The 22,420-nt window shown below is 49.3% G+C and overlaps 2 protein-coding genes across 3 annotated transcripts; one reads left to right on the forward strand and one right to left on the reverse strand.

The window, feature by feature from the left end:
- Window positions 1–7,783: 7,783 nt before the first annotated feature.
- Window positions 7,784–11,450, forward strand: LOC310759230 (toll-like receptor 2). The gene has a single exon (XM_083606169.1). The coding sequence runs from the start codon at window positions 7,804–7,806 to the stop codon at window positions 10,285–10,287; it is 2,484 nt and encodes an 827-aa protein (XP_083462295.1). The 5' UTR covers window positions 7,784–7,803; the 3' UTR covers window positions 10,288–11,450.
- A 2,308-nt stretch (window positions 11,451–13,758) lies between these two features.
- On the reverse strand, window positions 13,759–21,217 carry GPR75 (G protein-coupled receptor 75). 2 transcript variants are annotated; one of them, XM_083605258.1, is made up of 2 exons: window positions 20,984–21,217; window positions 13,759–18,041 (listed from the first exon to the last, which is right to left on the reverse strand). In XM_083605258.1, the coding sequence occupies exon 2, from the start codon at window positions 17,953–17,955 to the stop codon at window positions 16,312–16,314; it is 1,644 nt and encodes a 547-aa protein (XP_083461384.1). In that variant the 5' UTR covers window positions 17,956–18,041; window positions 20,984–21,217; the 3' UTR covers window positions 13,759–16,311. The 2 variants fall into 2 exon arrangements, with proteins under 2 accessions (XP_083461384.1, XP_083461383.1); XM_083605257.1 differs by lacking the exon at window positions 20,984–21,217 and adding an exon at window positions 20,295–20,761.
- Between the last annotated feature and the right edge of the window lie 1,203 nt (window positions 21,218–22,420).

Genomic DNA, 22,420 nt, shown 5'->3' on the forward strand with positions numbered 1-22,420 from the left:
AATTCCCTGGAAGGGGGATGAGAATGAAGCTGAGAACATCTTCTACCCTTAATCTTCCGGGAAATGCAAGTAAACTGCTGTTTCTAACATGAGTAAGCCACGGTTTCTGCTCAAACGACTACCAAATGCAACTCCTGGCTGCTGCAGAAAGAGTTTTCCAGCGGCCTCTGTCCAATCATGTAGCCTACTGTGACATTCCTTCACTTGGCAGAGGAACGCAAGCTCTGCACCTCTCCGCCTGCCATCTGACAAGGCGGGGGAGCTGTTGGTGTAGGAAGGGAATGGGGGTGGTTGTTGTTTTTTTGTCCTGTTAAAACACGGACTCAACCTCACACACATCAGAACACCTGTTGCAGCATCTCTGCTTGTTTCAGGAAACGCCCAGCTTCAGAAAAAGGGCTCCTTCAGGGCTGGGTCTCCTGGACTCAGCCGTTAAGGTGCACTGATGTCTTTCAACTCAAAATAGGAAAGCACCCAGCTCAGCGGGGAGGGTAGGAGACCTCCAAGCAGAGCTGGGTTCATTCCCAACTGGAGCAGATGAGCCACAGTGCTGGTCAACCTGCCATCGCCAGCGCTCTGCGGTTGGAGGTACGTGTGTGGGCTTTGAAACAAAAGCAAGCTACCCTGGAGCTTATATCTTGGGCCCAAAGGCAGGGAGAGTGTTAAACTTGTTCCGTTCAGCCATTGAGCAGCGCACTTTGCCAGAGGATGCTCACCTCAGATGACATGTACCTGCCAACGCCTGTCCTCTGAAGGTCAGCTTCCTCCCCATCTTGAGCTATCGGGGAAGTACCTGTAAGTCTGCTTGCTTCCCTTCAGTCTTGTCAAACCACCAAGCAGGTGAGCCTCTGTGTTCTCCAAACATTGACTGACTGGGAGGTGGGCCTGTGTGGAGCTCTGGGTCCCTGCGATTTTTTTTGTTTTGTTTTTAAATAGCAGTATTGGGTTCTCCTGCCCTGTCCCTTTGTCTGCTTTGTCACCCGATACACCTGCATGCAGAGTAGATGCCCTGTTCCTAAAAGAGGTGGGGAGATGAACGGCGTTGAGCATTCTTTGCAAAGGTATAGAGCCATCCTGCTTTTGAGGGGCAGCTAATTATACAATGTGGACTGATCACCCACACGGACCTTTGCTGGCAGGGCGCTGTGTGATGAGTGGAGAGCCTGTAGCCCTCTGGGAGCTGTTGGAGTATTATACCTCTCCCAGCATCCGTTTTGCCTCACGTTGGGCAAAAGATTCCTGTATTGCACAGGTTTGGACCGAATGACCCTTCTGGTCCCTTCCAACTCCACAATTCTGTGATTCTACCCCATGCCTTGGTGTGCTCGCTCACCAAAGCCTGCCACCATCAATAAACGTCTGCAGAGTGTCGTCTCTCAGCAAGAATTCTACCACTGCCTAAGCAGACCTTGAATCGCTTAACAAATAGGAACAGCTTCTTAGGTAGAGCATGAGAAGAAGAAGATGAGTTTGGATTTGATATCCCGCTTTATCACTACCCGAAGGAGTCTCAAAGCGGCTAACATTCTCCTTTCCCTTCCTCCCCCACAACAAACACTCTGTGAGGTGAGTGAGGCTGAGAGACTTCGGAGAAGTGTGACTGGTCCAAGGTCACCCAGCAGCTGCATGTGGAGGAGCGGAGACGCAAACCCGGTTCAGCAGATTACGAGACCACCGCTATTAACCACTACACCACACTGGCTGCAATGAGATGATGATGATGATGATGATGATGATGATGATGATGATGATGATGATAATTTATTTATACCCCGCCCATCTGGCTGGGCTTCCCCAGCCACTCTGGGCGGCTTCCAACTCAATATTAAAATACAGTAATGCATCAAACATTAAAAGCTTCCCTAAACAGGGCTGCCTTCAGATGTCTTCTAAAAGTCTGGTAGTTGTTTTTTTCTTTGTCATCTAGTGTCCAGGTAGAACGATGGGGGTAGAGACGCTCCTTCAGGTATACTTGGAAAAGATGCACTTGATGAGGCTCGTCTCTCTGGGCTGGATCCAACTTAAATAATTCTGCTGGAATGTACCAGTACGAGGGCTCCTGCTAGCACAATGGAGCTCCCACCACCACCCACGTCCCCAAATCGACTTGGGGAGGGGGGGTCAAGAAAACCAGAACAATGTGCAAGGAAGAGGTGAGACCAGGCACACCAAGTTGTTTGCATTGACAGAACATTTTCTTTTAGAACAGGGTTTCACAAACTTGGGTCTCCAGCTGTTTTGGGGGCTACAGTTCCCATCATCCCTGACCACTGCTAGCTAGAGATGATGGGAGTTGTGGTCCAAAAACAACTGGAGACCCAAGCTTGGGAAGCCCTGTTTTACAGCGATGTTGCGTTCCTCCCATAATCTGTATTTGGAAAGGGCTGTAGCTCAGTGGTAGAGCATCTGTCTTGTCTGCAGAAGATCCCAGATTTGGTACTTGGCGTCTCCAGGTAGAGCAGGGAGAAATTGCTACCTGAAACCCTGGAGAGTCACTTGTCAGCGTAAACATCCATGAACTGGAGGAGGTCTGATTCGGTGTTTTTGCAGGGGTTGTTCAAGACCATTTGCAGGGGAAATAACTGGATGGGAACATGACCTTCCAGATGTTGGTCTCCAGGTCCCATCAGCCTCAGCTAGCACAGTTAATGATCAGAGAAGATGGGAAGGAAACATCTGGGATGCTACTGGCCTTCCCTCTCGCATTTCCATTTGCTCAGGGGCTAAGAACATAAGAAGAGTCCTGCTGGCTCAGGCTGAACCTACTACTCCATCATCGTGTTCTCACAATGGCCAGCCATAGGTCTATAAGCCGCCCCCAAGCAACACCTGAACACAACAGCACTCTTCCCCACTTTTGCAACATGGCAACTGGGAATTCAGAGACTTCTGTTTCCAACAGGTAGATGATCACTGTGAGGGATTGTAGCCACAGACTGAGCAGTAGCAGTAGCTACTGCTATGCCATAAGCTGTCCTGTAATATCACACATGAGCTTTAACTACTGATGAAGCCCAGGACGGCGAAACAAGGCCAATATTCCGGAAATCCTTGTCTTAGACTTTGTGAAAGGATTTTGAGGAACTGTAACAACCTTTCATGTGGATGGGTTGGACTTTATGAACAGACAGGTGGAATGGACACCATTACACGGATGGACCTTATGCATGAACTGACTAGAGAATGATCTGATCCACTGGGTCTTCTGCTTTGTTCGTTTGTTGAACTTTATGAGTTACATCTGTTGAAATTTACAATTTGATACTATGAATAGTCTATCTTATTTATCTAAGAACACAGCCGGTTACGTCTCATGTGTTTACTGACTGAGCAGTAGCAGTGATTTTTTTCCCGGGGGGCCAGGTACTCAAAGGTACGCAGTACTGACACCTCTTTTTTTCCTATAAGAAAAGCCCTGAGCGGTAGGATCACTGACTGTCTTCCAGTTACATGAGCCTCCATCCTTAGGGACTCTCCGCTCTATATTCGGACTTCCTTGTTTATGACATAAAACTCTTTTCCTGTGTCATGGCCACACACTTCCTCCTTAGCCGAGAGAATCTGCGCTGGACAAAGTGATGGGGTAGAGCTCAGCAAAGGCAGACCTCAGCGGGGCTGCAGTTGGGTCTGCAGGAACAGGCTGCTTCCAAGTGTAGATTTCCACTTTCACAACAAAGAGAATGAACAGGTAAGTGCTCTACAGGACAAGAAGTGGCCGGGGCAACCCAACAAGATGGGCGGGCTATAAATAATAACATGATTATTGATTCAGGTAGGTAGCCGTGTTGGTCTGACACAGTCGAAATAATTTTAAAAAATTGTCCAGTAGCATCCTAGGGACTAAATTAAGTTTGTTATGGGTATAATCTTTCGTGTGCATGCACACTTCTTCAGATACACTGAAACAGAAGTCGCCAAACCATGGGTAGGCAAACTAAGGCCTGGGGGCCGGATCCGGCCCAATCACCTTCTCAATCCTGCCTGCGGACGGTCCAGGAATCAGCGTGTTTTTACATGAGTAGAATGTGTCCTCTTATTTAAAATGCATCTCTGGGTTATTTGTGGGGCCTGCCTGGTGTTTTTACATGAGTAGAATGCATGCTTTTATTTAAAATACATCTCTGGGTTATTTGTGGGGCATAGGAATTTGTTCATGTTTTTTTCAAAATATAGTCCGGCCCCCCACAAGGTCTGAGGGACAGTGGACCGGCCCCCTGCTGAAAAAGTTTGCTGACCCCTGCACCAGACCCTAGTGGTAAAGTGGGGTGGGGTTTTTCTCAGAAGGGTAGTGGGAGATGGGTGATATGCTAAGGTTATTTTTGGTCATCTGCATACCATCCCTTGCTTTTTCCTGTTGGACTAATTGCAGTCGTTAACAGTCGTCAACAGGTTTACCATACCCATTGAGTCAATCACCCATCTCCTACGACCCTTCTGAGAAAAAACCCACCCTACCCTCTCACTATATATAAGGGTCTGGTAACTTCTGTTTCAGTGTATCTGAAGAAGTGTGCCTGCACAGAAAAGCTTATACCCAGAACAAACTTAGTTGGTCTCTAAGGTACTACTGGACAATTTTATTATTATTATTATTATTATTATTATTATTATTATTATTATTATTACAGTCATACCTCGGGTTACAGCCGCTTCAGGTTGTGTTCTTTTGGGTTGTGGACCGCCGAAACCTGGAAGTACCGGAACAGGTTTTGGCGGTCGCGCATGTGCAGAAGCATTAAATTGCGCTTTGCGCATGCGCAGAAGTGCCGAATTGCAACCCACGTGTGCGCAGACGAGCAGGCGCAGGTTGCGAACGCTGTGGGTTGCGAACATGCATCCCGCACAGATCACGTTCGCAACCCGAACGTCCACTGTATTATTATTATTATTATTATTATTATTATTATTATTATTATTACTGAAAGTTGGAGGATGGTTGTGAGATGTGGTCGTGAGATCTGTCCCTGTCTTGTCATCTTCCTCTTTGTTGCACATTTCTCTGTCTTTCCTTCCCCTGGCGCAGGGGTGGTTAGCCTGGGGCTGATTGTCTTGGACCATAGGAGCCAACACCTAGGGGCAGAGGTCTCTTTGGTCTCCCAATAAAATATTTGAGGGGGCTGCCCCCTGAAAAGTTGGGCATTGCCATTCAAAGTGTGTGTGCACACCATGTCATGTGATCGATTTTCTGCGGTGGAGCTTACCTGTGTTGGACATTCCAACTCCTGGCCAATGGGGTGAGAGGAGTTGGAGCCAAACAACTTCTAAAGGACCACAAGCTCTCCATGCTGGCCCTTGTAGATATCAAAGAAGTCTTCAGCAGCAGCTGCTTCACCCTTAATATTGACTGTTGACAGACCCTGCCTCCATCAACTGGTGAGGGTGTCAGGATAGGACCTGGGAGACCAGGGTTCAAATCCCCACTTGACCATGAAGCTCACTGGATGAACTTGGGCTAGTCACTGCCTCTCAGCCTAACCTAACTCACAGAGCTGTTGCGGGAAGGAAATGAGGACAGAGGAGGAACATACACTTTGAGCTCCTTGGAGAAACAGTTGGGATATAAACACAATGGCATAAATACATTTTGGTGCCTAAAGGTAAAGGTAAAGGGACCCCTGACCATTAGGTCCAGTCGTGGCCAACTCTGGGGTTGTGGCGCTCATCTCGCTTTATTGGCCGAGGGAGCCGGTGTACAGCTTCCGGGTCATGTGGCCAGCATGACTAAGCCACTTCTGGCGAACCAGAGCAGCACACGGAAATGCCGTCTACCTTCCCACCGAAGTGGTACCTATTTATCTACTTGCACTTTGACGTGCTTTTGAACTGCTAGGTTGGCAGGAGCAGGGACCGAGCAACGGGAGCTCACCCCGTCGCGCGGATTCGAACTGCCACCCTTCTGATTGGCAAGTCCTAGGCTCTGTGGTTTAACCCACAGCGCCACCCACGTCCCACATTTTGGAGCCTAGTGGATTGCAAATTTCTTCACGTGTCATATGACATTTGCAGCAGCTACCAACGTGTCAGGGGAAGATATGGAGAGCTGCAATCTGGTCATGTGTTAGGAGTGTCCAGCAAGTCAAATTCAACAGGCTATATATAGATTTTAGAAAATCCACTGATTCTACATCGGCTGACCTTAAAAACAGCCTTTTCCTGTGCCAGTACTCACCATGAAGATGTTATAGTAAGTGCCACTCTTTTTAACAACCACAAAAAAAGGTGCCGGTACTGTGCTCTTGGGGACGCGGGTGGCGCTGTGGGTAAAACCTCAGCGCCTAGGACTTGCCGATCGCATGGTCGGCGGTTCGAATCCCCGCGGCGGGGTGCGCTCCCGTCGTTCGGTCCCAGCGCCTGCCAACCTAGCAGTTCGAAAGCACCCCTGGGTGCAAGTAGATAAATAGGGACTGCTTACCAGCGGGAAGGTAAACGGCGTTCTGTGTGCTGCGCTGGCTCGCCAGATGCAGCTTGTCACGCTGGCTACGTGACCCGGAAGTGTCTGCGGACAGCGCTGGCTCCCGGCCTATAGAGTGAGATGAGCGCACAACCCTAGAGTCTGTCAAGACTGGCCCGTACGGGCAGGGGTACCTTTACCTTTTTTACTGTGCTCTTGAGTACCCCCTCCAGGGGGGAGCACTGAGTGACAGTATCCTACAAGTAAAAATGTGGGCTTAGATTCTTTACCTTTGTTCTGCCAGTGAAAAGCAGGACAGGAGAGCTCTTTGCCTCACAGCTTGTTTATAGGGTTCCCAGAGACATCTGGTTGGCTGCCGTGGGAAGCAAACACAGACCCTCTTTGTCCCTGTTTTCCAGGGGCAGTCCCAGATTGACAGAAGCCATCCCAGTTTCTGATTTCATCCCAGAATGATCCCCAAAAAGATTTCCTTAGGTAAAGGTAAAGGGACCCCTGACCATTAGGTCCAGTCGTGACCGACTCTGGGGTTGCGGCGCTCATCTCGCTTTATTGGCCAAGGGAGCCGGCGTACAGCTTCTGGGTCATGTGGCCAGCATGACTAAGCTGCTTCCGGCGAACCAGAGCAGCACACGAAAATGCCGTTTATCTTCCCACCGGAGCGGTACCTATTTATCTACTTGCACTTTGACGTGCTTTGGAACTGCTAGGTTGGCAGGAGCAGGGACCGAGCAACGGGAGCTCACCCCGTCACGGGGATTCGAAACACCGACCTTCTGATCGGCAAGTCCTAGGCTCTGTGGTTTAACCCACAGCGCCACCCGCGTCCCGTTAAGATTTCCTTAGGACGTCCCTATTATCATCTGAGAAATGTTGGTAGGTATGGAGTAATCCGACACCCGAACCAAGGAGATAATAAACTTTACAACCTTTAGAAGACATCAGAAGGCAGCCCTGTGTAGGGAAGTTTTTTAAAAAAAATTATTGTTTTCTTATGTTCTTACATATGTTGAAAGCTGCTCAGAGTGGTTGGGGCAACTCTTATCAGATGGGTGGGGTATTAATTAATTATAGTTGAACAGAACATCCCTATTTTCATTCGATAAATGTTCAAGGGTATGCAAACAAGGTGTGGCCCAATTCTTTTACATTTGTTGTACATTACTAACTGCTTTGAGTGGAGGGGCTAAACAGGATAAAAATACTATTATTTCTATCACATTTACCCCCTTATAATTTTTAGTTTAATTTTCCATAATTAAATGTTATTCCCAATGTGAGGAATTGTGCAAATGTATCTAAAACTATACTTTGCACAGAATAAAGAACAATCAAACTTTTAATGAAATAAAATATTAGATCATAACACTGATTGTTGTTTCCTCTTCTCCACGATGGGAATCATTACCAGAATACTGTATTTCTGTATTTCTATTCTTTTCTGTGATGGAGAAGGTGGATTTCAGCTTCCAGACAAGGTCTATGTCTCCAAACCCTCCGATAATTACTCTGCATTTCACTCTGAATTACAAACTCCAACAGGAAGCCATAACTTCTCACACAGCTTTCTGAAAAAAATTGCAGGAAGGAAAGCAGAAGCCCCCAGTATTCAAGGTTTAGTTCCTCAAAGCAATCAGAGTTTCAAAGTTTTACTTAACAGCCCACCACGAGAAGTGCCACTCCCTAAGTTCTCACAAATGAATGAAATGGTGACTTCTCCACAAACTGACCCATCCTTATGGGGCACCGTGCGGTCTCCTTTTCCAGCAGAGAAGCACAAAGGACCTAGTAGTCTTCTAAATGTCCATTCGATACTAAAAAGGACTGTTCTGGGTTATGAAAGACAAGATGAACCTGGAACAGTATTTCCACCTCCTGCGCTGAGGATGTCTGCAGGTTGTGGCAATCCAGTTGGTGGGATGTTTGATCTATCTGACAGAAACCTGTCTGAGGAAGATCTGAGGAGGGAAATGGATCCTAGGCATTGCAACACAACGTTGGGAAAGGTTGTGGAACTGGATGCCAGTCACAACAATCTGCAAATGGATTTAGGGACCCTGCTTTCACTGCTCCTGAAAATGAAGAATGTTCAGTCCATCGACGTGAGTTACAACAGCATAACTGTATCAGGTGTGCTTGTAGCCAACAGGTGTGACTTAAAGCACAGCAAGCTGTTGTTCTTAAATCTCAGCCACAACCCTCTTACCACTTTGAAAAGCATCTGCCTCCCTTCGAGTCTCAAAGGCCTTGATTTGTCCTTCACACGCATTAACCAAATACCACGTGAGTTTGCCAGAACTTACTTTCATATAGAAGAGATGGATGTTCAAGGAAACCATTTTATATACAATCCTGAAACGCTGACATCTCTCTTCAAGTCTATACCAAAAATCAGAAAGGAAAGCATGACGATTGTCAATTTTCCACAACGCAGCCCCATCGAAGGCCTCCCCGTGGAAGGGAGGCGTCTCGTAATGTCAAACTGCTCCATCGTAGAACTTCCAGAATGGTTTGCAAACACCATGAGAAAGCTTCTCTTTCTAGACCTGAGCAACAACCCCATGCACGGTTTTCCCCAGCCGCCAACTTCATTGCAGAACCTAGATTTAAGCAACAGTAACATCCAAGAGATAGCTAATCTTAACATCTTCCCTAATTTGACAGTGCTTAAGATTCCAAGCAATAAAATAAAGGATCTTCCACCTGCGTATCTTCCAGACTCCTTAAAAGAACTGGATATCAGTAAAAATCAAATACCCGTGTTCCATTTATGCAGGGCTCCACAAGAGCTGGAATTCCTTAATGTTTCTAGAAACCTCATAACGCATCTGAATCTAAACCATTCTCACCACCTCACCAGCCTCGATGCAAGCCACAATTCAATTACAGAACTGCAGGACCACACAGGAGTATTTCTGCCGGAACTCAAATATCTGAATCTGTCAGGAAACAAGATCTCTTTTTTGCAGCCGGGGTCTCTCCCCGAATCTTTGCTAGAGTTGGACATAAGCAACAATGCCATCACCATTATTATGGAAGAGACCTTTGGCCGGTTGACGAACCTGAACGTCTTAACCCTTCAAGGGAAACATTTCTTCTGCAACTGTGACTTGTATTGGTTTGCGAACACGTACCTTGCGAGCCCGCAACTGCAGATAAATGGCCAAGAGGAGCTTTTGTGCAGCTTTCCGCTCAAGAAACTGGGCCTTTTGGTTGAAAACAGCAACCTAACGATGCTGCGTTGTTCTCTGGGACTTCAAATGGCAATTACGGCTTGTGTGGCCATCTTGACAATGTCCCTCTTAACAGCCCTTTGCTGGCGTTTTGACGGCGTCTGGTACATTAAGATGGGATGGTACTGGTGCATGGCGAAAAGGAAACAATACAAGAGGCCAGAACACAAAGCATATGATGCATTTATCTCATACAGCGAAAACGATGCGCTGTGGGCTAAAGAGACCCTGCTGGAAAAACTGGAAGCCCTCGAGTTTAGAGTATGCTACCACGAGAGAGACTTCAAGCCAGGGCACCCGGTTGTTAGGAACATTTTCCACTGCATTGAGAACAGCCACAAAGTTCTCTTTGTGCTGTCGCCCAGCTTTGTCAACAGTTGCTGGTGCCAGTATGAGCTGTTCTTTGCCGAACATCGGGTCCTTAGCGAAAACGAGGACTCTCTCATTATGGTTGTGCTGGAAGACCTGCCGCCCAACAGCATCCCGCAGAAATTCAGCAAGCTCCGGAAGCTGCTGAAAAGGAAGACCTACTTGAAGTGGAGCCCAGAGGAACACAAACAAAAGCTCTTCTGGAGCCAGCTGACCGCTGTTCTGAAAACAACAAACGAGCCAATGGCTTTGACAGAGGAAAATGGGCTGTGCTAGGAAGCAGAGGAGGCATGTGGGAAATTCAGGGTGCATATATGAGGAATGCAAACATTTCTGGACTGGTGCACACTGAGATGTTGGCTTGGGGCTGTTGCTAAGAAAAAGACTTGATCAAATACTGTCAAATGGCAGCCAAGTGTTTAAACATTTGGTTATGTTACCGGAATTTATGGAAAGGCTTTTTCCTGGGGGGGGGGTGCCCATCCTGTGGACATCACACACACACACACACACACACACACACACACACCGTCTACCAAAACTAACACAATCACTCCTGCAAATGGGGAAAATTTTTGAAAGCCATATAAAATTGCTCCTGTATTGGATTTGTGCCATTCCAACTTTGTTCTGCTCGGGAAGGAAATGGCTACCAAGTGGGGAGCCTGGGACGTGGGCAGGGGCAGCCATAATCCCTGAAGCTCAGGACCAGGTACTCAGCAGTCTCCTTGCCAGGGTGATAATCGCTGGCATCCTGGCCCCTGAGTGCCAGACAGGTAGCCATTCCAGAAACAATAGAAAACCCAACCTCAGTTTATTAGGAGCTTGGTCTAGACAAAGCGGTGTGCTTAGCTTGACCAGGAGAACAGTAACATGTACATACTCGACTTAATGGGTGTGAAGTGGAAGTCAAGGGAGGTGTTATGTGTTGAGCTTGGATCATAGAACAATAGGCAGGTAGCATCCTAGAAGGCAGCAACCTGATTGGTCTGCAGGAGCCGCCCAATCTGGCTCCAGGAGGAAGTGAATCAGCAACCGGATTGGCCTGCAGGAACAGTCCAATCAGGCTCCAGCAGGGGAGTTGAATCAGCCAATCACACGGGACCCACTGTGTAAATAATGTATATATAGCCAGAGGTTTTTGGGGAAAGCACTCACTCAGTGTTTACCATGAGCTGAAATAAAAAGCATGAAATCAACACTCAACTCCGAGTATGTTTCAGGAGAGATGGGGGCACACCTGAAGATCAGGTTTCTGCCAGAAGACCCCTCCCAGATTATGTCATAGTGATGTATATATGATGTATGTATGATGCTTCACTAAGGGTGTTGTGAGTAAAAAAGGCAAACTTATACAAAAAAAAGGAGCGATCCTTTGTTCTGGGCTTCTTCCTGCTTCTTCCGTGGGGTGGCTGGAAGCCTTGTTGCAACAATAAAGATCAGGCCTACAAGATGCTGTTTTCCTCCTATATTCTTGGCTGGTGTCTTTGTTTGGCAATCCAAGTGAGCCTGGAAGATTTCCTATGACAGTTATTAGTAGGCCTGGGCTGTATCTGGTTTTCAACATCGCAATATATCACCAGCTAAACATCGCAATACACTGATGCATCACAATCTCTGAAATAGGGATGGAGCTATATAGAGACATTAGCTGGCTTCGTGGGTTTTCCTCACATTGTGATTTTTGCATAGCACACGCACACACACAATTTCGCAATATATTGCCAGGTCAAAAATTACGAAACCAGTATCACGATATGGACCAGTTTTGGACGATATGTCAATAGATCACCCAGTCCTAGTTATTAGAACAGGGACAGTGGGCAGAGAGGCTTTAGTGAGATAAAAAAACCTGAAAACATGCTGCTTTTTAGAGGACTCTTCTGCACTATGCCAAATTAATCAGAAGCATTATCCCAAATCAATGGTAACCTTGGCTACTGGGTACTTGTGCATCCCTGTGGACCAATGTACATGCATGTTCTGGTTATTTATTTCAGTGTACAGCTAAGATCTTTTGTAATGGAGGCTTGCAAATGCAGATTGCAAACAGGTGGGGGACAAACTTGGTCGGCAAATATAGGGACGCGGGTGGCGCTGTGGGTTAAACCACAGAGCCTAGGACTTGCCGATCAGAAGGTTGGTGGTTCGAATCCCCACGACGGGGGGAGCTCCCATTGCTTGGTCCCTGCTCCTGCCAACCTAGCAGTTAAAAAGCACATCAAAGTGCAAGTAGATAAATAGATACCACTCCAGCGGGAAGGTAAACGGCGTTTCCATGCGCTGCTCTGGTTCGCCAGAAGCGGCTTAGTCATGTTGGCCACATGACCCGGAAGCTGTACACCAGCTCCCCTGGCCAATAAAGCGAGATGAGCGCCACAACCCCAGAGTCGGCCACGACTGGACCTAATGGTCGGGGTCCCTTTACCTTACAGCTAAGATCTTTTGTAATGTAGGCTTGCAAATGCAGACTGCAAACGGGTGGGGGACAAACTTGGTCAGCAAATGTATGTATTGGCGCAGATCTCCCCTATCAAAGGCAAGTGGCCTAGTTCTCAGAAACGACAGAGGAGGGAGGTAAAATGGGTGTCTGGACAGAACCGTTTCAGTTTACAGAAAGGGGACTCACGATACAACATTCCACCCTACCCTGGTGTATCCCTGGATATCAGGGAGGCAAATAGGCTAGAATTTTCTCTGTGTGTGGATGATTTGTTGGGAGTTCAGTCCAGTGAGCCCTCGCCTGAAGAGGTCTGAAAAGGTACAACCCAGAAAATAGCTTGGTTGTTGTCGTTTTACCACCTCATTGAAAGAAAGAGGCTGAGCTAGGAGCCAGCAAGTCCCCCAAGTTCAATCTTTGTAAGCCACTTGGAGGTCTTTGGTTTTGGTTTTGAACCAAGAGGTATAGAAAATCTTGGCAAATAAATAAATACCGCCTTTGTCCATTAACTCAGCCGGTGTTCACATAACTGGCTTAAAACACAGTGGGTCATTCCACACCCACACCTGCATTTCAAATCACATTTACACATGGTTATTATGATAAACCACAGAGCCTAGGGCTTACCGATCAGAAGGACAGCAGTTTTAATCCCCGTGATGGGGTGAGCTCCCGTGGCTCGGTCCCTGCTCCTGCCAACCTAGCAGTTCAAAAGCACGTCAAGTGCAAGTAGATAAATAGGTACCACTCCAGCAGGAAGGTAAACGGCGTTTCCGTGCGCTGCTCTGGTTCACCAGAAGCAGCTTAGTCATGCTGGCCACATGACCCGGAAGCTGTCTGTGGACAAACGTCGGCTCCCTCAGCCTATAGAGCAAGATGAGCGCCGCAACCCCAGAGTCGTCCATGACTGGACTTAACTGTCAGGGGTACCTTTACCTTTACCATGAGATACATCAGTGATGGCTTGTCGATGGGTTTCCAAGTCGCCCGCTGACTGTCCACATCAGAGGGTGGAGAGAGGGGGCTTTGATGTATTCCGTGTGGCTTATGCTTTCAAATTGCATCACAGTTGGTTGGAGGTGGCGGGAAACATATTGAAACACTGCATTTCTCAAGAAACCACATGATAGATGTGTATTGTGGCCAATACTGGCTTCTAAAACCAGCACAGGGAGCAAAGCAGAGTAAATGGGAATGTGTACCCAGCCATGGTTGGTGGCTCACTTCGGAAACCCAGCCAGATGGGTGGGGTATAAATTATTCTTTTTCTTATACCATCATTTAAAAAAGACAGACCACAAACAATATCGGGAGTTGGTCAAAACATCACAGAACACGGAGACTCCTTTATTGTAGGAGAACACATTAAGTATGAATTGGCACAGAATAGAAGGAAAAGTGTGATCCGTATCCTTAGATATCCCTTTATGATCATGACAGCATGTGAGATTTTTTTAATATATAAAAAAATACACACACCCTAAAATACCAAAGAAACGCATGGGCTAACAGCAAGGTTCTTCCTCTAACGTTTTGGGAATGAGAAAATGACTAACATGAAATGTTTTAGCAAAATATTACTTCCCTAACAGATTCTGCACAACTATCATTCACATACTGTACTCAGTTTTGCTTGTGTTAGGTCTTACGGTGCCTATGATTATCTAGCAAAAAAAAAAACATTAAAAATTAAATCAGTCCTTTATATTTTTCTAGAATGGTCATTTTAAAAGCACCGATGCTCGTGTAATACAATTGGTCCGCAATTATGAGACAGTTATTGCAAAAGAGACATATAATCATGTAACAAGAAGAGATTTGGCTCTTGCAAAGAGCATTTACAATATGCAAGAATGGAAATTGGGCCCCTTAAATCTCAACTTTTAATGGGGGGGGGGGGAGGGCAGGCAGGGAGTTTGGTTATTTTCTAGCCTTTGTGATTTGCAGGAGTTTAAAATTGCATGTGCGTGCCCAACCCCTCACCATATCTAGAGTTAAAACAAGCAAGCAGAATTCCTCATGTGCTGCAGTTGCGTTGCTAAGAGGTGGGATTGAACGCTCTGCCAAAGTAACACAATCCCCAGAGACTGTTCTGACTGGAGAATGGGAATAGGCCTATATTAGAAGGGGTGACGGTGCAGATATTTTTAAAAGGTCTTGTAAATAGCCATGTGCTTTGTCGCCAGTGACAAAAAAATCATAAGTGTGGTTGCCTTACATGTCATTCACGAAGCAAAGCGCGCTAAGGTTTCGGACAAATCAGCAAACACAAAAATGCTGTGGACTAGTAGCTTGGAATTATTTACAAGACTGACGCAGATCTTGCCTGAGAAGAAGGCATCTCATGTCCTCAACATACATAAAAGTTGGCATTTCTTGTTAACAGTAAACCCAAGGATTTAAAAACACTTTCTGTAAAGTTTCCCCAGTGCGTGTGGCATTCGAAATTCTTTCGAAACGCAGCGAAGCAAAACCGTAAAATAAACTCTGGTCCTGACAGAATATATATATACAACTGTTTGGAGATAGGAGAGGATTCGGTGCATGGGCTGTATCCTTTCACAGAAGCTATGGCCCTGACACTCTGAGGAGCCCACCTTCTGACAACTTTTAATTAAATAATAATAATAATAATTATGATGGTAATGCTGAGCAGCTTCCAGCCACCATCTTGGGCAGGCATAGGCAAACTCAGCCCTCCAGATGTTTTGGGACTACAATTCCCATCCTCCCTGACCACTGGTCCTGTTAGCTAAGGATCATGGGAGTTGTAGGCCAAAAACATCTGGAGGGCCGAGTTTGCCTATGCCTGATCTTAGGTGTCCCATTCCGCCGCCCCCTCCCACAATACCCCAGAAGTTGAGTTAACACAGAGACTATGGGATGGGGGGAAAGGAAGTGCTATGGTTGCTGCCACAGTTGAGAAGCCCACTGCACTGTGGGGAACAAATTAAATTAAAAGGAGGTCCAGAACAGGCATCAGCAGTAGGGGGTCCACCGATACAGGGGGTGCTGAAAGCCCTCTCAATCTTGGTCCCAATCCTTGTTTGCAGATAAGGTTTGCCACCACTCCACATGCTTTGCCAACCAGCACAATTAAACACAATTCAATAAATAAATAGAAAAGCTAGGTTCCGCATCAAACCAGTAATATATATATATACACACAATTCAGAGTAGAAACTTTTAGAAAGCTCTGTCAATGCTTAAAACCGTGCACTTTCATGAGGATACCACGCACACACAAAAGGTAAAACAATACCCGGTTCAGTCTTAAAGCAGAGCTGCCACGGGTGATTTTGTGGTTGGCAGCTGTTTTGACAGAAAAAGCAGATTCAACATTGTATTTGAAGGTGGTGGAGGGAATACTTTGGGCAGGTGGGAGTATAACACCCACCGAGCCTTGGGGACTAGTAACCAGAAATCTTGAAAGATGCGGGGGAAGAGAACTAGAGAGATAGTAGGAAAACATGTGGCCAACCTGCGAAATCAAATATCAGAAGCAGGCCAGGACAGGAGAGCTCAGAAGCCTGGTTGAGGCCTAGCTACTCCTGTCCCATCGTGCGCCAGCTGCTCAGCAGACTGAAGGCAAAAACACCTTAGAGCGACCCTGGCACGCTCCAGTTGTTGCTTGACTACAACTCCCATCATCCCTGGCCAGTGTGGATGGGAGTTGTAGTCCAGCTTCTGAAGGGCATCACCACGGCTATCCCTGCTGCGATGCGTACGAGAGGGGCACGAGATCATGCTTCGGATGACCCGTGGGGGCATATTTGCCGCACGGACACACACACACACACACAAAGAAAAAGGTCGGCCGCCCTTGCGGTCGAACGTTAAAGAGTCTCAGCTCCTGGTAGCTACACCGAGGGAACTGGTATCTGCTTAGCAGAAGTACTGTCGAAATCCCTCACCACGTCCGTCATGGCGTGATAGTGCATGGCGATGTAGGAGTTGGCGAATCCAAAGGGAGAGTTTGTGGGCTGCAGGCTGTTGGGAGTGCTCACCTCCTGGGAAGGGCAGCTGTTGTAGATGCTGTAATACGGTTCGATGCGAGTGTTCATAGGGGTAGAGCTGCTCTGGGCCGCGTAATGCTGGCGGCCGGCAGAAGCCTTTGGGCTCAGCACGCTCTCCTTGGAGTGACTCGGGCCACAGGCCTGGTCCACAAACTTCTTCTGAGGCTTCGGAGACAGCATGTAAGCGGAGTTGGTCTCGTGGTGGGACGACTTGTTGCGGTTGGCCTCCAGGCTCCCTTTCCCCACGGCGCGGAGCCGCGTCTTCTGCTTGCAGCAGAAGAAGACGAGGGCGAAGTACTGGAGGCACCAAAGGACCCTCCTCCTCAGCCCAGCACTGTTCCGGGAATATATGAAAGGGTTCAGCCCGGACTTGAAGAAGATGAGGGTGAACCCGCACAGTTCGAACTGGTAGAGGATGAAGCCGCTGTTGCGGGACAGAACGTCCTGCACCAGGGAGATGCCGAGAGGGAGGCAGCAGACTAACACCGAGAGGACAATGACGACACACGTCACCACGGCCTTCGAGTCCTTGGCTGTCGACAAGTTCACGGTCGACACCAGCTGGAACTTGCTGGCCGCAGTTGCAGGCAGCTGGCTGAGGTTCTTTGTGTACGCATGGGTTTGGATGTGCTGCAGCTTGTTGTAGTTTTGGTTTCTGTAGAGGGCGGGCACGGCGCACTGCACGCCGTCAGCGCACCCAGCAGCAAGGGGTCCGATCAACGGCGGAGGCCTGGATGCATCGACTGTGATGATGGGGGGACATTTGCGCACCTGGGCATTCTTCCTCAAGGCCTGGGCGATCATGACGTAGGATACGGAAACAACCGCCACACAGCAGATGAAGTCGATGACGTACAAGTAAGGGACCACCTTCCCCTCGCCGATGACCAGGCTGGAGATGGGGAGGCAGAGGTGGGATTTCTGGGTCCTCATGGTGGCCAGCGTCGCAAGGGTGAAGCTCATGGACCACAAGGCCAAGGTGAGCAAAAGGGTGCACGGGAAAGAGGCCGTCCGGTTGGGCTGCTTGCCCAAGACCATGCGGAGCCGGTGAAGGGCGATGACGGCCACCGTCTTGAGGGACATGATGATGAAACCGGAGCTGGTGAGGTGGAAGGTGAAGCAGAAAGCATCAGGGATGCCCGCCGCCGAGTCCAGGAACAGGGCGAAGGTGAACATGGGAGCGGTCACTCCGCAGATGAAGAGGTCGCAGAAGGACAGGTTGAGGATCATGAAGTCAAAGTTGGTGCGGAACTTCCGGAAGGCCGGGTCAAAGAAGGACAGGAAGACGATGAGGTTGCCGTAGGAGCCCAGGCAGAAGATGACGGCCAACAGGAAGGTGCACGTCACCAAGGTGGCTGTGTGGATGATGTCTTGGAGGTCTCCTTGGAAGGAAAAGGTGTCATTGCTGCCCCGAGGGTGTGGCGGCGGCTGTGCGGAGGAATTGGAGCGGTCTGTCCACTTCGCCTCAGCCCAGCCCGTCAGGTTCATCCTCACAGGAAGCAACGCTCTGCGGTTCCGGCACCTCAGAATCAATTGCCTCCCATTAGAAGCTTGAAGTCCATGGTGGGTGAAGCCTGTTTGTATAAGCAGAAACACACACCCCGTCCAAATGTAAGTCAACAGACACCGGATAGCTAATATCGGGCTTTCAAGTCTTCTCCTGTGTACTTTTAACAGCCATGATGTGCTATGAAGAGGAAACTATGTCTGCCAACTCAATCACTGAAAATCTGCAGAAGATCTCACAGAGTAATTGTACCGGAAACTTGATTTGCTCTCAACCGCTGCTTTAACACAGAGAGATGTTAACTATATTTAAAGAGTATCTTTTTTGGCTGTTTTTAAAGCCTGAATTTATCACTATTCTTTAAAACCAGTATTCTATGCTATTATGTGAACTGCTCTGTTACATTTTTGATGTAACATATGTATCTTGCTGGTTAAAGAAAATCAAATACGGGCAGTTCACATCCAATATTTTGACTGCTGATTATTTAATTCTGGGGGCAGGGCGGAAGGAACCATTGTTCGGCCTTAAAGATTGTTTCTGTGCATTGGGTGGGGGGGGGGGACAAGATCGTTAAAGTCCTTGTTTCAGTTCCCAGCATCTACAGTGAAGAGTTTGGCCCCATCTTACATTTAAAGAAGCAAATTCTTTAAGCAGATGTGGCTCCCACCAAGGAAACTGTGGGAACTGTAGTTTGTTAAAGGTGCCGAGAGGTGTTAAGAGACCCCTGTTCCCTCATGGGGCTAATATTCCCAGAATGGTTTAAGAATCAATCCTTCTTCCCAGGGAAGAATTGAGGCTCCGTGAGGGGATTTTTGTTGTTGTTGTTGGACTGTGCCTCTGGGGGTTGGGTCAAACCACTGGAGAATCACAGCGCCTGCTGCCTCCTGTGTTGTTTTTCCTGCACCTGCAGCGCCGAACTGCCCTCTCCAGGAACAAATTTGATGATTGTTGGAGTGGCAGGACACAGTGCAGTCGGGCAAAAGCATTTGGGTGGGGTTAGTTCTGAGGACCAGTTTTCTAAAAAAACAAACCCAAGAGGGCCAAATTTTAAACAGCTGTGTACTCAAGTGCCGTATTAAACCCTGTGGAGGCCCCTAGGCAGTTCAAATCTCTGGGGGGCGCCATGCAAATTATCTCCTAATAAAAAGGTAAAGGGACCCCTGACCATTAGGTCCAGTCATGGCCGACTCTGGGGTTGCGGCGCTCATCTCGCTTTATTGGCCAAGGGATCCGGCGTACAGCTTCTGGGTCATGTGTCCAGCATGACTAAGCCGCTTCTGGCAAACCAGAGCAGCGCACGGAAACACTGTTTACCTTCCCGCCAGAGTGGTACCTATTTATCTACTTGCACTTTGAGGTGCTTTTGAACTGCTAGGTTGGCAGGAGCAGGGACCGAGCAACTGGAGCTCACCCCGTCGCAGGGATTCGAACTGCCAACCTTCTGATCGGCAAGTCCTAGGCTCTGTGGTTTAACCCACAGCGCCACCCGTGTCCCCTAATACTTGACTGTAATTTTCTTTCAAGATTAAATCAACATTATTTAGATCTGTTGTCTTGGGGCCCCAAAATGGCATGGGGCCCATAGGTTGAGCCTACTCTGCCGATTTGGTAACCTGGCACCTGAGACTGCTTCTAACAGGTGACCTCAAAAGAGTTAAGCAACGTGTCCTGAGATAACATCCCTAAGGAAAAGAATGCAGCGCTGGAAAGATGGAGCTGTACCCCAAGCTCTTTAGGCCTGACTCAACCTGATTGCCTCCAGAGATTTAGCCAGTTTCTGCGGCACAGATTCCTTTTTTGGGGTGGGGGTAGAATTGAATAAGAACTACCTCCAGACCGGAGGCTGGATCAGGCCAAAGGCCCACCAAGTCCAGCACCCTGTTCTCCATGGGGGGCCCCTCTGCGCAACGACCCTCTTGCCCACTCGCGGTTCTGCCATTCATCGTGTTATCATTCTCATAACAAACGGATCCTCATCCCGGGTCTGCCAAACCCCTTCCAAAGCCCCGCGACGGGAAGAAGCGAATCCCACCCCACCGCCTGCCGCGGCGCGTGGGCCCCTTCCCGCGCTTCTCCCCCCAGGCCCCGGCAATGGGCAGGAGCAGCGGAGGCGCCCGACGCTCCCGGCCGCTCCGTGGCGCCATTACGCGCCGGGCTGCGCCTTGAAGGTCCGGTTGGAGAGGAGAGCCCTGCGCGCTTCGGGCCAGAGCGGAGGCAAGGCCATCGCCCGCCATCCCTCCTGGCCAGGACGCACGAAGCGCGCCCAGGGCGACCCACCTTCCGCCCTACCCACCAACCCCAGGCAGCGTCTCCTTACCCAGCGCCGGCTCCGGGGAAGCAGCGGGCGCCGCTCGCCTTGTGCCTCGGCGCGCAGGGAGCGGGGAGCATCTTCTCCCGGCCGGGCTGCCCAGGGCAGCTCCGGAGGCGGCGGGCGGACGCTGAAGTCATCGCCGACGTGCGGGAGAGGATGGACCTCGCTTGTGCATTGGAGGGGGGGGATGGAGAGAGAGAGAGAGAGAGAGAGAGATGGGAAAGGAGGGAGGGGGTGTCGCCGCCGGCACCGCGAAGCCCGCACACGATGCTGCCCGGTTGGCGGCGCGCGCTTTGCTGGGGCTCTCCAAATGCGCAACGGCGGCTCCTGGCCAGGGGTGGGGGTCCTCCGGTTTGCTCGCCGCGCAGCCCCCGAGGGATCTTGCCGACCCCGCCTCCGCTCTCGCGCACGACCCCAAAAACAAGGGCCGGGAGGGGAAGGGAGGGCAGCGCTCGCGCGCGCGCACCTCGGCGGGAGTGCGCGCGACTGCACCGGAGCCGCACGCGCGGCACGCAGCGCAGCGATTGCGCATCTGAGCGAGCGGCTGGGAGGAAGCGACGCGCTCTTTCATTCTCTCTCTCTCGCATTTCTTTTCTAAATAAACCCGGGCAAGCAGAAACGAGGCTTTTTTTTTTTTTTTGCGTCAGAAACGCTTCGGGCGGCCCTAGGCGCGCAGGGAGGCGCCTTTTGCTTACCAAGAGCTGCCTTGGATTTTTGGTACCCGGTTTCGCCAAAGCACAGATTCAGGCCGCTCCCGCATCATCGCTGATTTGCTTTTGGCGTTTGTGGGGGAGATGCAGGAGGAGGAAGGGGAGAGAAGCCTGTGCAGCTCTCCCCCCCCCCCCCCGCTGCTGCTGGGAGAAAAAGGTGGGATGTGTAAATGCAAATAAATCCATCAGCAGGTTTGAGCTCTAGGCAGCTGAAGCCAAATTGAAGGCTGCCGAGGGCTCCTCTTGAGCAGGTTGTCCTGTGGGATGCTCCCCTGGCTGCAATGGGCATCCTCAAGTGCCCCAGGAGGCTGGGTACTGGACAAGAACATGAAAGGGGGAGGGAAGGCCTGGATAGTTACTGACAGCGGACCCTGCCACCTGCCCAGGTTCTGGTGGCACCCGGGGTCAGACCTTTGAAGGGAAGCAAATGAGAATCACTTGTGCCCCTGTGCCAAATTGCAGGCACACAGGTGTTCTACAGAGAAAGTACTGTGAAATCCAAGTAACAGGGCGAGGAAGAGTGGGGACTTTGTCCTACATTTCTGCTGCTCATAAACAGGTTCAGAACATGAGTCCAAGACCTGTCCACTTCCGTCAAGGACCACAAGATAAAGAGGTTGTATTCCAAGTACAGTGGTTCCTCAGGTTAAGTACTTAATTCGTTCTGGAGGTCCATTCTTAACCTGAAACTGTTCTTAACCTGAAGCACCACTTTAGCTAATGGGGCCTCCCGCTGCCGCCGGAGGACAATTTCTGTTCTCATCCTGAAGCAAAGTTCTTAACCCGAGATACTATTTCTGGGTTAGCTGAGTCTGTAACCTGAAGCGTATGTAACCCGAGGTACCACTGCACCTATGACACAAGGGGACAGGGGGTGGGCACTTTCGACCCTCAACTGGCCTGGGGGGTCTCCTACGCATATTTCTTGCCACGGCAATGCTTCCGAGAGCCATCAGAAAGGTCAAAACAGAAGACAGAGGTTCTGCCAGTGCTCCCCCTTTGACTTCAGCAGCCTTGGTTTTCAGGCACAGTAAATCTAGCGACAGGAAACCCTTGACCGGGAGCATTCCTAAGCGTTGGTCAGGTTGGCCTGCCATTGGCGCAGACCCAGGGGTGCACAAAAATCGCAAAGGAAGACAGAGCGAGCCAGTGATTGCCAAGGGTGCAAGGGACTGGGGTGCCGATACAGCCCCTTGCCAAGGGTGCAAAGGAGCCTAGGTAAGCCTCTTCCCTTCACCCCTCCCCTCCCAGGCCAGCCTGGCTAACCCAAGAGGAGATTTGCCATCCTGACTCCTCTTGGCTTCAACTTCACTTTTGGCACTTGAACAGCAGCTTCCAGCAACTGGTATGCAGAAGCACAGCCATCATGGTTCATAGCCAGGGTTAGCCTTTACCTCCCATGAATTAGCCCACTTTTCCTCC

This window comes from Podarcis filfolensis (genome assembly GCF_964270895.1).
Source record: "Podarcis filfolensis genome assembly, chromosome: 3".
Taxonomy (NCBI): Eukaryota; Metazoa; Chordata; class Lepidosauria; order Squamata; family Lacertidae; genus Podarcis; species Podarcis filfolensis.